General features: G+C 33.8%; 1 protein-coding gene and 1 long non-coding RNA gene across 2 annotated transcripts; both read left to right on the top strand.

Annotated features, from left to right (window-relative positions):
* The first annotated feature begins 508 nt into the window (after positions 1–508).
* LOC106402325 (adenylylsulfatase HINT1) lies at positions 509–3,724 on the top strand. The gene is given in 10 exon segments (XM_022705306.2): positions 509–687; positions 829–892; positions 1,406–1,513; positions 1,690–2,093; positions 2,507–2,706; positions 2,983–3,040; positions 3,120–3,209; positions 3,313–3,325; positions 3,328–3,429; positions 3,541–3,724. Coding segments are annotated over 6 exon segments (519 nt in total). The 5' UTR covers positions 509–687; positions 829–892; positions 1,406–1,513; positions 1,690–2,093; positions 2,507–2,518; the 3' UTR covers positions 3,609–3,724.
* Positions 3,725–7,256: 3,532 nt separating this feature from the next.
* Positions 7,257–12,118, top strand: LOC125588910. Its single transcript, XR_007325104.1, has 3 exons — positions 7,257–7,513; positions 7,596–10,103; positions 10,379–12,118. It is a non-coding gene; the product is annotated as an uncharacterized LOC125588910 (long non-coding RNA).
* Positions 12,119–12,977: the final 859 nt, after the last annotated feature.

Genomic DNA, 12,977 nt, shown 5'->3' on the forward strand with positions numbered 1-12,977 from the left:
ATCCGAAACTATCCGGATAGTTTTATCCGAATATCCAAAGTAATCCAAAATATCCAAATTTTTTTATCTAAATCATCCTAATTATTTGATATTTTACCTTAAGTAACCAATATTTTATCCAAATTATCCGAACTACCCGAACCCGAACCGGATCCAAATGAGAACCAAACTTTTTCAGGATATTTTCCGGTTCCTACATTTACTATCCGAACCGAACCGAACCCGAAACTATCCGAACCGAACCGAACCGAAAATAGGTCAAGTACTAAATGGATCCTCTAGCCCCTATCCGAATTACCCGAAACCCGAAATACCCGAAACCCGAAATACCTGAACCAAACCGAACTGATACCCGAAATGTCCAGGCCTAATAAGATCCATATTACCGAATTACGCAAGATATATTAAGATAAAATAGTAATTATCCATGTTTGGTGGGCTTTGGGTGCACTAATCACCTTAGAGGGTTCTTATCTTAATTTTGATTTAAAGAAAAATCAAAAATACATGATAATGGAAGATATGGTTCTTAATCAGGGGAAGGAGGAGTCGGCTCTTAGTGGACACCTGTCAACACAAGGTCTGAAGAACCTCAACACACACAGGTGGTCGAAGAAGAAACAAGAGAGAGGAAGATCACACAAGGTCTGTTAAGTCATGCGAATTCTTGCTGCTCGCCTCGCTAACGTAATTTCCCAAGACTTTTCATCTATAAAGTTTTCCTCTTTTCAAACCTCTCTGTACCTTTTTGTTGTTTTCCATATCAATGGGTTTAACGGGTCGTCGTCACCACCGATTCGTCTGAAATCTGAATTTTAAAATTTGCAGCATTTTCGCAGAGGAAGAAATGGGTATCTTCGATCTCAGGACTTCTCCTCGTTGACCAAGAAAGGTGCCTCCTTTTTATCTCCTCTGTGTTATTTTTCAAGTTCGTCTAATCTGCCTAGAGAGATTGTCTCGTGGGAGTAAGATAAGAGGTTGAAGCCCTTTGATTTGATAATCTGATGAGTAGGTTCAGTAGTAGTAACAGTAGTAAAAAGACTCGGATAATCACATTTGCTTGTAATTTTACTCCAAAGTGGTTACTTTGTTTGATCAATTAGTAATTTAGTAGTCTACTTTTAGTTACAGTGATGAAAGTAACCATTGACTTGATAATTGATGAGCTTTGGGTTCAGTAGTAGTAGTAGTAGTAACTAGTAATCAAGTCCATTGTCACTTGACAGTAGTGAAGAGTCTCGGTTTCAATTGGAATAATCACATTTGCTTGTAATTTTACTCCAAAGTTGTGACTTCAGTTGGTACATTTGTAGTTTACTCTTAGTTACAGTGAAAAAAACTAAGAGACAGAGTAGAGGAGGGACTTAGATTTGGGGGTTTGCTGATGTTTGCTTCGGTTTTCTAGAGGATCTTACATTCGAGGAAGAAGCTGAGAGGAAGATAGGATGGATGCTGAAGCTTTTCTTTGCTGGGACAGCAACATATGTTGGGTACCAGTTCTTCCCTTATATGGGTATGTTAATCTGTATAGTTCAAATGTTAGTTTTTTTTTTACATTCTTTGTTGTGTGGTTTGCTGATGGGGTTTTAATCGGTATGTGAATTTGAACGGAAAATATTTTTCTCCAATGCTCTGATTATTGTTTTTTTTATTTGCTCTTTTGTTTCTTTGCTGACTTTAATTTTATAGGCTTTTATAGGGGAATTGCTCCTGGAGTCACTGGATCTCTAGCCACTGGAGCAACTTACTTTGGTGTTATTGAGTCCACAAAGAAATGGATTGAAGAGTCTCATACCAACTTAGGCGGGCACTGGGTACACTTTATTGCAGGAGCTATTGGTATGGTATCTACTCTCCTCTCTCGTTCATCTGATCAATAAGTTGGTGGTAAAGATAGGAGGACAACGTATGTTCACTCATGTAGAAGCTGACTTTGAATGCCAATAAATCAGACATTTCAATGTTATGTGATGATTTAAACTATGGATATCGTGGGTCTGTAAAAGATAAGATTGCGGTTTTGAGCAAAACCGCACAAGGGAAAGGTTACAAGAATTGCTGAAGGCATATGAAGCAACATCAAAAGTTGTCAGGTACGTTCTTTTAAGTTAAGTAGTTTTGCGGCATAACTTGTAACAAAACGTTTCAAGCATCACTACCACTATGTTCGTTTCTACATCCTCATAGACTTTGTCTTCGATCTTTTGAGTTGTTGGATAAGGAGACGAATATACTTATATGATTGCTTTTTATGGACTGTAAAACTGCACAAGACGCATGGTTTTCTATGATCTACACAAACTTTGAGCTGCTTGATTTGAGTGGGTATTTTTAAAAACCATAATTAAGAGACTTGCAATAAACCACTTAGATGTTCAAATCTCTTTCTAAGTCTCTTAACTCACTTTTACATTTTAAAAACTATTAAAAATTAATTAAAAGACTCTTTAAAGAGTTTTGGGATAATGATGCTCTTAGCACTTGCGTGATTAAAAACGAGATACAGACAAAAGTGTGCATGATGTGGCTGGAGATCATTGGTTGGAATAAAAAACAGAATGGCGGGATGAAGTGGTTGCAGCGACGTGGATGCTACATGAACCATCGTGTTGCGTTGCTCTCTTCTCATTTCTCACCCTTCTCCGTCGTTATGGCTTCCGAGAAAGAGGCTGCTCTAGCCGCCATTCCTTCCGATTCTCCGACCATGTAAGCCTTTTTCTATGTAAGCTATGCGATGTGATTTTGGCTGTAACTTGTGTAGTTAGCTCTTTCAGTAGGAACACTTTATGTTAGCTGATGTCAATGATGGATGAATAAATATTTCATTGCAATAGACTGACTGTCATTTTGTGCAAAGTCATAGAGATTCTCTTTACTTTTTCAAGATCTTGTTTTCTTATATTATCTTTTGTTGGAACGTTTCGTTTTCTTGAGCTGAATTGATGTTAGCATTTTATTTGGCTTTATGCTTCGAACATGCAGTTTTGACAAGATCATCAGCAGAGAAATTCCACACCACGTGGTTTATGAGGATGACAATGTACTTGAAACCCTTGTAACTCTTCAATATCACTGTTCCTATGGCATGTTTTCTCAAATCATTTTGCATGATTATGCAGGTCTTAGCATTTAGGGACATAAGGCCCCAGGGACCCATTCACATCCTTGTCATACCAAAAGTGAAGGATGGCTTAACTGGTCTCTCTAAGGTACCTAATTCACTTACACCTTTCAAAGTTGAACCCTCAAAATATCCCCGCAAAAAGCATGACAACTGTTGAACTAATAACGTGTATGGTTATGGTAATGCAGGCTGAGGAGAATCACTCGACATCTTGGGCCGCCTTCTCTACGTTGCCAAGCTTGTAGCAAAACAAGAAGGCCTAGATGACGGTTTCAGAATTGTGATCAATGATGGTCCACAAGGCTGTATGTATTAATATATAACTCTACATCTTCAATAACCATATTCACACATCTAACAAAGGGACCTCATGGTCCTCATCGTTGATGTTTTTCACCTTCTTGTGTGTTTTGCAGGTCAAGCGGTGTATCACATTCATGTTCATGTTATTGGAGGACGCCAAATGAACTGGCCTCCTGGATAAAAAGATCTCATCTACTAGTGACTGTTGTCCTGGTTATAAGAGGAACCGTCAGAGTTTGCTATTGTGAGTATTGTCTTCTGTCTTTACAAAATAAAAAGCTTGGGACATTTTGACCAAAAAAAAAAAAAAAAAAAAAAAAAGAAGCTTGGGACATAGTATCGTTATGCTTAAGAAAACTTTGTTTTATGTTAAGAAAAGATTATTTGACTCTTAACTTTTGACTTTGTAAAACATTCAATGGTAAAACAAGTTTGAAACTTTTGAGTAAAAACAGAGAGCCATCTTTAAAGCATACCTGAGACGCATGAATTGACAGCGGTCATTTCACTGCGTGTTCATGAGCATCTACAGGCTCTAGGGGTGGCAAACATGGTATATGCCATCAGTCCATCTTAAAATTAACTAAATTTAGTGATAAAAATGATCTATATTTATATTTATGTTTGTTTCCTACGGCAAAGGTTCAAAATATTATGTTTAACCAATTATAATATATAAAAAAAATTTTGTCCAAGGGTCCAATATAGTTTTAAGTCAGCACTGCATCTGCACATAAATATGTATTATATAAAGCTCGGTAGTTCTCACCTCTGTTGAAGTGTGAATTCGGGTAACTGATTAAGAATTCAAAAATCCGAACCAAATCTGGTATAATAAAAATGAATCTTAACCGATCTGAACTCGACATAAATATTGAATGAATTTTTATCCAAACTGAACCCGAATCCAAATGAATATTCGAAGAAACTCAAAAAATTCAAAATACCAAAATAACTTGTACCAGATCCGATTTCAATTCTTGATATGTTCAAATATATACTAAGATATTTTTGAGTACCTAAAATAATTATTTGTTACATAAATAATTAACTCAAATATTTAGTTTAATATATATTTTAGTATTTAATTTATATTGATGTTTTTATATTTTGACAGTTGATGAATAAATATGCTTTCGAAGTTTAAACAACTTTGTTTTTTAAAGTTTAAATAGTGTTTTAGGTTTATAAAGTTGTTAGTTGTTAATTTTAATTTGTTTACGTATATGTGTGATATTGTCAGGTATAGTTCAAGGAAGAATGTCGTATGGTTGATACACGAGTTTTCCAAAGTTATTTTGAAGGACAACAACATGGTTTGAGGAAACTACAAATTCAAATTTATTAAAATATTGGAAACACATTAATTTAATCAAATAAAAATCAATATATTTGGAACCCATAACTCAATTAATATCCGAAACCGAAATTATTGTACGTTTAATTAAATTTTGGACATGTAACTAAATCCAAACCAAACTCGAGTAAATTTGAAGTAAATTTGAACCGAAGATTATCCAATTTTTATAATATCTTAATGGAGTTGAAATTCATGAATCCTAAATTTTAAAACCCAAATGAACCCAAACTAAAACCTGGTTGCGATATATGATTGTTCAATCCTAAGAAATTTTTGACTATAATTTTTTATTTTAGTTTAGTCCGAATTGATTCAGTTGAATAGTCACAAAAAGAGAGAAGGAAACTAAAAATCGATAAAAACATCTGAAAATTAAAAAGTAAACAAAATTATGTTAAAGAAAAATATGGAGCCACACTAGTAGGTCTTATGTTTCTGTGGTTTATGGTCTATTAGTGGTATTCCGGCGCTATGCGCCGGGTTCATATGTTTTATTCTCTAATGAGTTCATACATGCATTTGATATTGGTTAGTGATGGTTTTTTCTGATCGATTTAATAAAAATAGAATAAATAGCTGATAGTTACACCAAAGTAAATATAGTTGAACTTAAAACATAAAGTAAAGTTGATGTTCCGAAAAGAAAAAAATGTAAATGCATGTGTTTGTTTTGTGATTATCTTGTTCGAAGGGAAATAATAAATTCGTTCATCCTCTTAAAATAGTAACAATCCTTGTATGTTTTGTTAATGTCATGGATGTGGCAAGGGCTTCATTGTAGACATGTTTACGTTAAAAGGTAAAACGTTTCAAATGTTATACTCCAAATACGAAAATTTAGTAGGCGATAAATGTTGAGGTGATGGAAGTTGCGGTGGAGAAGTAATGAGACGTACGTCCGAAGAGCTGTCAGTGATTGTTGAGGCTAGACTCGTCAGTGTGAAGATGAGCTCTTCAAGTATGCTAAGTGTCTTCCTCATCATCACAATTTGTCATTTTCATATTTAGATGTTTAGACATTCTAAAAATATTCATAATGTTCTAGGGTCATATAAAAGTTTATGCCTTTATATTTCATATTTTTTTTACATAATGTTCTACATACATCTAAAATTGTCGTGTAAGACCGTGATATGCCTTTTTTTTTGCTAAGCAACCGTGATACTTTAACCGGCATGTTATTTTGTCTATGTTCTGAGCCGAGCATGGTCTTAAGCTCTTAGCCTTCAGAGTAAATTTTCCAAAGGTTCAAGTAGTGAGATTGTAATTACGGCAAAAATACACACTCACAAAAGTCAAAAAGTCAAGGTTCAAAGAGAAGACAATTCACGTAGTGACTTAGACTCATCAAAATATAATCATGTTTTAATTTGTTACTCTTTCTTTTTGTAACTTGCAAGTCGCAATATAAATTTTTAATTTAAATAAATTTTATTTTGTGGTGTTTTATAAACATAAGATATTTGGGGTTAATTGGTAAGTTTTTGTAAGTAGAAAGTGCTAGTAACAATTATTAATTCAATAAATCTCATAATATTATAATCTCATAATCATGGGCAAATCTATAATAAGAGAAACACAGATCTATAATAATATTTGTAGAGTTTATAGTATTATATTACCATAAATCAACAGACTAAAATCTCTAATTCCGCAATATATTTGACTCATAATTTCCATATCTTTTATAGGATTTTTTTCACATATTTAGTGATTAAGAATGTTCTACAAATCTAAATCAAGGAAGCGGCGGATATTTAGTTTCGTAACGAATCGAATCATATCCACTAAATCTCGCAACTCTTTACTAACGTAACAAGCTGTCATATTCAAGATATGAAAGTATCGCCACGTATACAGCGATATTTGGGGGAGGGCAACATTGAAACGTTGCACAAAGGGGAACAAAGAGTAAATACCGTTTTTATAGCTAAATCCCCCATATAATCTTTTTTTATTCTCACAATTCACAAATCAACCACTAACTCGAAAATTAAGAGTTTTGACCCTCCATTGGTTACTACTCCCTCTCCTTCTCCATCTGTTCCTCAAAATAAGATTTTCTAGAGTATGCACGCTTATTAAGAATTTAATAAATGTTTATAATTTAATTTATTTTTTACTTTATTATACACTTTCCAATAACTTTCCACCAATGAAATTTAATCAATTCAAATATTCTCAATTAATGTTCCTCAAAAGTATAAAAAGTACCTTAACAATATAGAAAATCTATATGTGTGGAACAAGAAAAAAACCTAAAACATCTTACTTTCGGAAACAGAGGTAGTAAAAAATTAATAGGAGAAGTTGATTAATACGATAAGTTATATACTAATGATTAAACACTGTTTTAACGATAAGTTAAGTTTTAAATAACACTGAAGATTGCTATAGTATCGATCAGATTAAAATCTGAAAAAAACATTTATCATGGTGTTATAGAATAATATAAAACATAGGGGTGTAATTGAAAATCCAGGTAGGTTAAGGAAAACATTTTATAAAAAAAAGACTTTTTAAAAAAAGACACAGCATAAAGTCGAGACCTTTTGCAAGGTCAGCCTTTGCTCAATTTTGCTTGGAGAACAAAAAAAAAAGCTTGAAGCTTTCACATTTGAAGGCTATAGAGGGAGAAAGATAAATTCGTTTTCTTTTCTCCTTTTGGTTCATCTGGGGAACACGAAGCAAGACGAATGAAGTCAAACTCCACACTATTTTTGAAGGTGAGACTTTCACTAGTCTCGTTGATCTCGCTTCTCTTTTTCATTTTCCGATGGAAATCTCGTTTCTTTCTTATCAATAAAGGGCTCAGATTTGTGGGTTTCTCCTTTTCTCCCATTTGCGCTGTCAGTTTTATGAGATTCACGACAACGACGGTTTTCGGGATCCAAACAGCTAACATTTGGTGATTCATTCAAGAGACTTTGAAAAGAAATCATTTTAGGCCCAATTAACTGTGATAGCCCAACGTTCTTTGAGTCAAGAAAGTAACATTCATGCAAATAGATTTTTTTCAATCGTTGAAGTTGTGTTTTAGGTGGGACACGTGGCTTAAAATGCTCTATGCGTACTGCTGATGTGGCACACGGAAAAAAGAAAAAAGTCTTTTTTATTAATATAGATTAATTTAATGGATAATTACACAATTTATTTTCTGGTTTTAAAAGGATAACTACACATGTTAGCATGCTACTCAATTTTTGTATAAAACTTAACTTTTGTAAATGAATCTACTCTATTAAAATAAAGTCATTTTTCAATTTGCCGTGGCATTCATTTTTTTTTGGACTTAATCATCATGTTATCACTTAAATAATACACGCTTCTTATGGGACATATATTATATGTATCTTATATACTTAAACCAAACCGACGTACCATTAAAGCTTTTTACTTAAATTAAGCCAACCTTCCAAAATATTTAAATTAATCATGAAAAGAGTGCGCATGAGGAGGGGCCACTAAGGCTACAAATCTATAATAGAACGAGGCAGTTGCCTCATTCTTGAGCCGACACGTCAGCATTTTGGTGGGTCCCACTTTTAAAAAGTATGAAAAAGTGTTAAGCCTGTTGTTCGAACTCAGGTTATTGAGATACAAATACCAACATTTATACCACTAAACTAAAAGATACTTTGTACATTGATGGCCGAAACTAATATATATTTATGAAGGTCGGAAACCTTTGCTTCTCTGTGGGGCCTACAAGTGTATTATGAGTTTCGTTTTTAAATGAGATTCATCACGTTATATGAAAAAACAACAATTATAGTTTTTCCATATTGTAAACTGTCTTCGTTTAACACGAGTTAGAGTTCTTTTCATCATTGTCTCAGATAAGTCTGAGTTACAGAGTTGCGCTGTGTGTCTGTTTGTGTAAAAATAGATGGTAACGCATGGGCTTCGAGAAAAGATTGGGCTAATTGATTTTCACTTTATTGGGCTTAGTATCTGGTCCAGTTTGTTAATACAGACATATAGGAAGATTAGGTTAATCGACATCTTCACCATCTCCTTCGTCGCTTGCGATTTCCCTTCCGGCATTTTAATATATTTTTTTTTCTACTCATCAGCTTCTTCTTTCTCTACCTCTCCTCAATCCAATCGACGCTTCAGTGTATCCCTTATTTTATATTAAAGGAAGCCGATCATCCACTGTTACATCTAGCAAGAACTTCTGAGATTCTAACCTCTACCGTGACAGAATCATTTGTCAAATCATGTGACCAATTAAAACCCGATACAATATTTTAGGCAATCGATCTCGATTCTTCTCGATGTAGTTTCAATGGTGGTCTACCCGGCACAAACAATATTTCTCTCTATTGTCGGATGTAAACTTCTGCAGCTGATGAGAAAGGAGTTCACGTGGAAATTGGATCAGTCGATGATAATTAGAATTCAAGTGTTGCTATTGGAGCCAAGCTCTCTTATGATGATACTATGGTTCGTGGTTTAGCCGGAGATGCATTTGGCTCAAGCCTAAAATAATCATGCGTTTATCACGGCTGATGTCGTCATCCCGTTAGTGGCGAGCTAGCAGTTAGATTTCATTATTCTAGTGATGCTTCCGTGATCGGGCTTTGTGGTTATATCTACAAGAAGTTCATGATCGTCGTAAGCGCAGATGCAAAGGTAACGATATCAAATATCCTACTTATGTCCACTTTTGGAGTAACTTTCAGTACAAAGTTGTCACTGTCAGGTGAGAGTGTATATCAAGCCAAGTAGCCAACGAGGCGGTCGGGAGCATAAGAACGCTTGCTTTATTCTGCGCATAGGTGAAAGTGATGAAAGTATATAAGAATAAATCTGATGGAAAATGAATCGTTAGGGGTATCGTGGTATCGCTTTCTTAGATTCTTTCTTCATCATCTTCGCTTCTTACACCGACAGTTTATATGCAGGTGCGAGAATAATGGAAAAGCAACACTCGATTATGATTTTCAAGGTAACACACCAAAACAAATTTCAGAAAATTTAAACGGTTCTTGTCTTAACCCTTCTAAAGGATAATATGTTTTGTTTGTTTTTTTAAAAGGTTTTCTTTGCCTTCACCATAGCAGCTGCAGCTATTTCTCATTCGATTTCATTGTCTCCTGATTCCAGCAAAGCTACCAATGCAGCTGCATCATGTATGCAAGACCACTAACATTCACACATCTGTCTTCACAGTTATAGACAGAGAATCAAAGATTGATCCAAGTGATGCTTCTGGGAGAATACTTGATAATGTTAAAGGAGATATTGAACACTGTCATACCTTGATCGTAAACACGTTTTCAGATTGTTCGAGGAAAACCAAATACTTCGGTAAGACACATTCATATTAGTTCAGATCAATTGTGTTTCAATATAAAAAAGTTACTGATAAATAAAGATAGAGAGTTCAAAGCAAATCGTTGATGCACATCGTTGAGTTTATTTCCACCATTCTTCCTTCTTTTGTTAGTGTATTTCAGTTTAGCACCTCATATCCAAACTCCTAGATTTTTCTAGCTATCTCTGGATCACACTCACCGACTCATATTTTAAAGGTAGTAATCTAATTTTAAGATTTTTGTTTACTCAATTGTATATTTGTATAGCTCGGGAAAATTTTCAGCAAAGATAGCAAGTGAGGAGGAACGCAAAATGTGGATCAATGGAGAACCTTCAGATCTTCGATAGCGATTCTTGAATGGTGGGGTCTCAGCGTAACGTTATCATCATAACCAAATAAAATTTTCACGTAATACAAATGTCAACATTCAACAAAACTTTTCGTATGTTTAATTATTTCCTTTTGATATTAGGAATTTGGTACCGTAATTTTATGATGTCCAAAATGCTTTTGAATGAGATTTATCTATTTAAGTGAACGCTGGAGATTGTTGACCAAGAAGAACACATACTTTAGATGCAATGCCATGCGTTTTTTTTTTCAGTTTTGGACTCTGTTTTTTTTTCAGTTTTATTGGTTGCTTTTAAGGTTCTCTATTAGGTTCCTTACTTTTTCATCTTATTGTGTTTAAATTTTGTGTGGATTTACTTTGTCATTTTCAGTTTCAGATTATTATGTTTTAGTCATATCAATTTGTATCTTTCCCCAGTTTGATGATACTTTTTCCTGATAATGATTTAGTCTGACCTTATTTTTTCTTCCTTGGTTAGGGTGTCATCTTTGCCAAGACTGATGAATTTCAGACTGATGAATTTCAGACTGATGATTTAGGTTTATATCAAAGGTATTATACAATATTGAATCTTGCTTGATATATTTAGTCTTTTTTCTTCTCTCTTAACGTGTATTCTTTTCTTTCCAACTTATGGTTATATTATATATGTCGAGGTACAAAACAAACATTCCGATGACTTTCTTGACTTTATTCATAGTAGAGGATGCGAACAAATATGTTGCAATTTCTGATGCTGGTTCCAGTCTCCTTGATTGACACTTTGTTATCTACTAATAATAAAGCTACAACCCATTGATCATAATCTATTGTTCTTAACAGGTTGTTGCTTTTGATAACAACATGAACTCTTTACTCGAGTCATATCTATCACCAAGAAAATATAAAAGTACAATATTTTTACATGTTACTTCTTTCAATTATTCAACATAGTAACTGGATCATGTACTATATGTTGGATTTGCAAATAAGGTTTTTTGTTTAGGAAGTTCAGATTGAACCTTCTCGCATTACTATTGGCCAGAGCTGGTTCCATAAAATGTGAATATGAAAGGCATATTTATTTTTCGAGATGTTTGAGACCATGTATGTGTTAAGATCAAACAACTGACGAAATATGCTGGAAAACACAAGCATAGTGACAGGTAGGATAGACTACTAATCAATTGGTATTAAACTATCTCGATAATGTTTTTCTAGCAGTCACTTAACCCACTGAATCACAAATACTGGAAAACATACAAAATACAAGTTTAATACGTGTATATAATATGGTCTTCCTGCACGTAAAGTCACAATCGAATGGAGGTGAAAGCATAAATAACAAACATGAAGATGGCGTTCAACAACAAGAGCAATAGAAACCACCTACACATTGAAGACAATTAATAGTTGTAACCAAGTGATTGATTACAAATGTACAATTAACAATGACAACAGTTAACACCTTCCATTTAAGAGGGGCGCCAATTATGAAAATACATTATATCAGATAAGAAAGGAGAAAATCAACAAAATTAACGAAAAGAAAAAATAAATAGTTATAATTTTACAAATAAAACTGACAGTTAATGGATGTTATCTTAATACGAGACTAAATAGACAGACAAAATAGACAAGGTGATACTAAAACAATAACATCCAAAAGATCGCACTCACTATTATTGATGATAAAGAACACACAAACCTCCGCGCTTGCGCGGGGTATAGCCACCTAGTTATGTAATAGTTAGGGTCTTAGCCTCTTAGGGTTATGCACACATTTGATTTGGACTATATGAATTGATCACACCTGATCTGTGCACTCTGATATCTATCCTATCTTTGCGTAAATATATTTTTTTTGTACAACATATTTATATATATTTCATAATTTAATTTAGGCAAGGGCATAATATTCGTAACCCAAAATCGGAACCAAATCCGAACCAAAAAACCTGATCTGTATCCGGTCCAAAATGTAAAAAATATCCAAATGGATCTTGTAAGGTGGTACAAAACATATCCGAACCCGAAGTGTTATTAACCAAACTCGAACGGGTAACCCGAAAAACCGAAAAATCAAAAAATCCGAAAAAATATCCAAAGAAACCGATCCGAATGTCCAAAATAATATACAATATAATTATATGAAACATGAATATATACTTCAAATATTAAATTTCATATTTATTTTGATATGTTATCTAACGATAAGTATTTAAAATTTAAATAACTACCTCAAATACTTAATTATATATAAATAAATATATATTTCTTATGTTTTACTTTTAAATTTTAGATTTTATTTCGGGTATATCCGAACCGATCTGATATAACCCGAATCCGAATGATATATGATTACTTTATGGGTTCTATAATGTGATACAAAACTGATCCGAACCCGATGTGTTATAACTGAACCCGACACGTGCTTGCAAATTTACAAGAATGAGACCTAGGAGGTGTTATAAAACAGAACCGAAATCCGAAAAATCCGACCCGAACGCCAACGGATACCCAAACGCTCAGG

Source organism: Brassica napus, chromosome C6, assembly GCF_020379485.1.
Source record: "Brassica napus cultivar Da-Ae chromosome C6, Da-Ae, whole genome shotgun sequence".
NCBI classification, from domain to species: Eukaryota; Viridiplantae; Streptophyta; class Magnoliopsida; order Brassicales; family Brassicaceae; genus Brassica; species Brassica napus.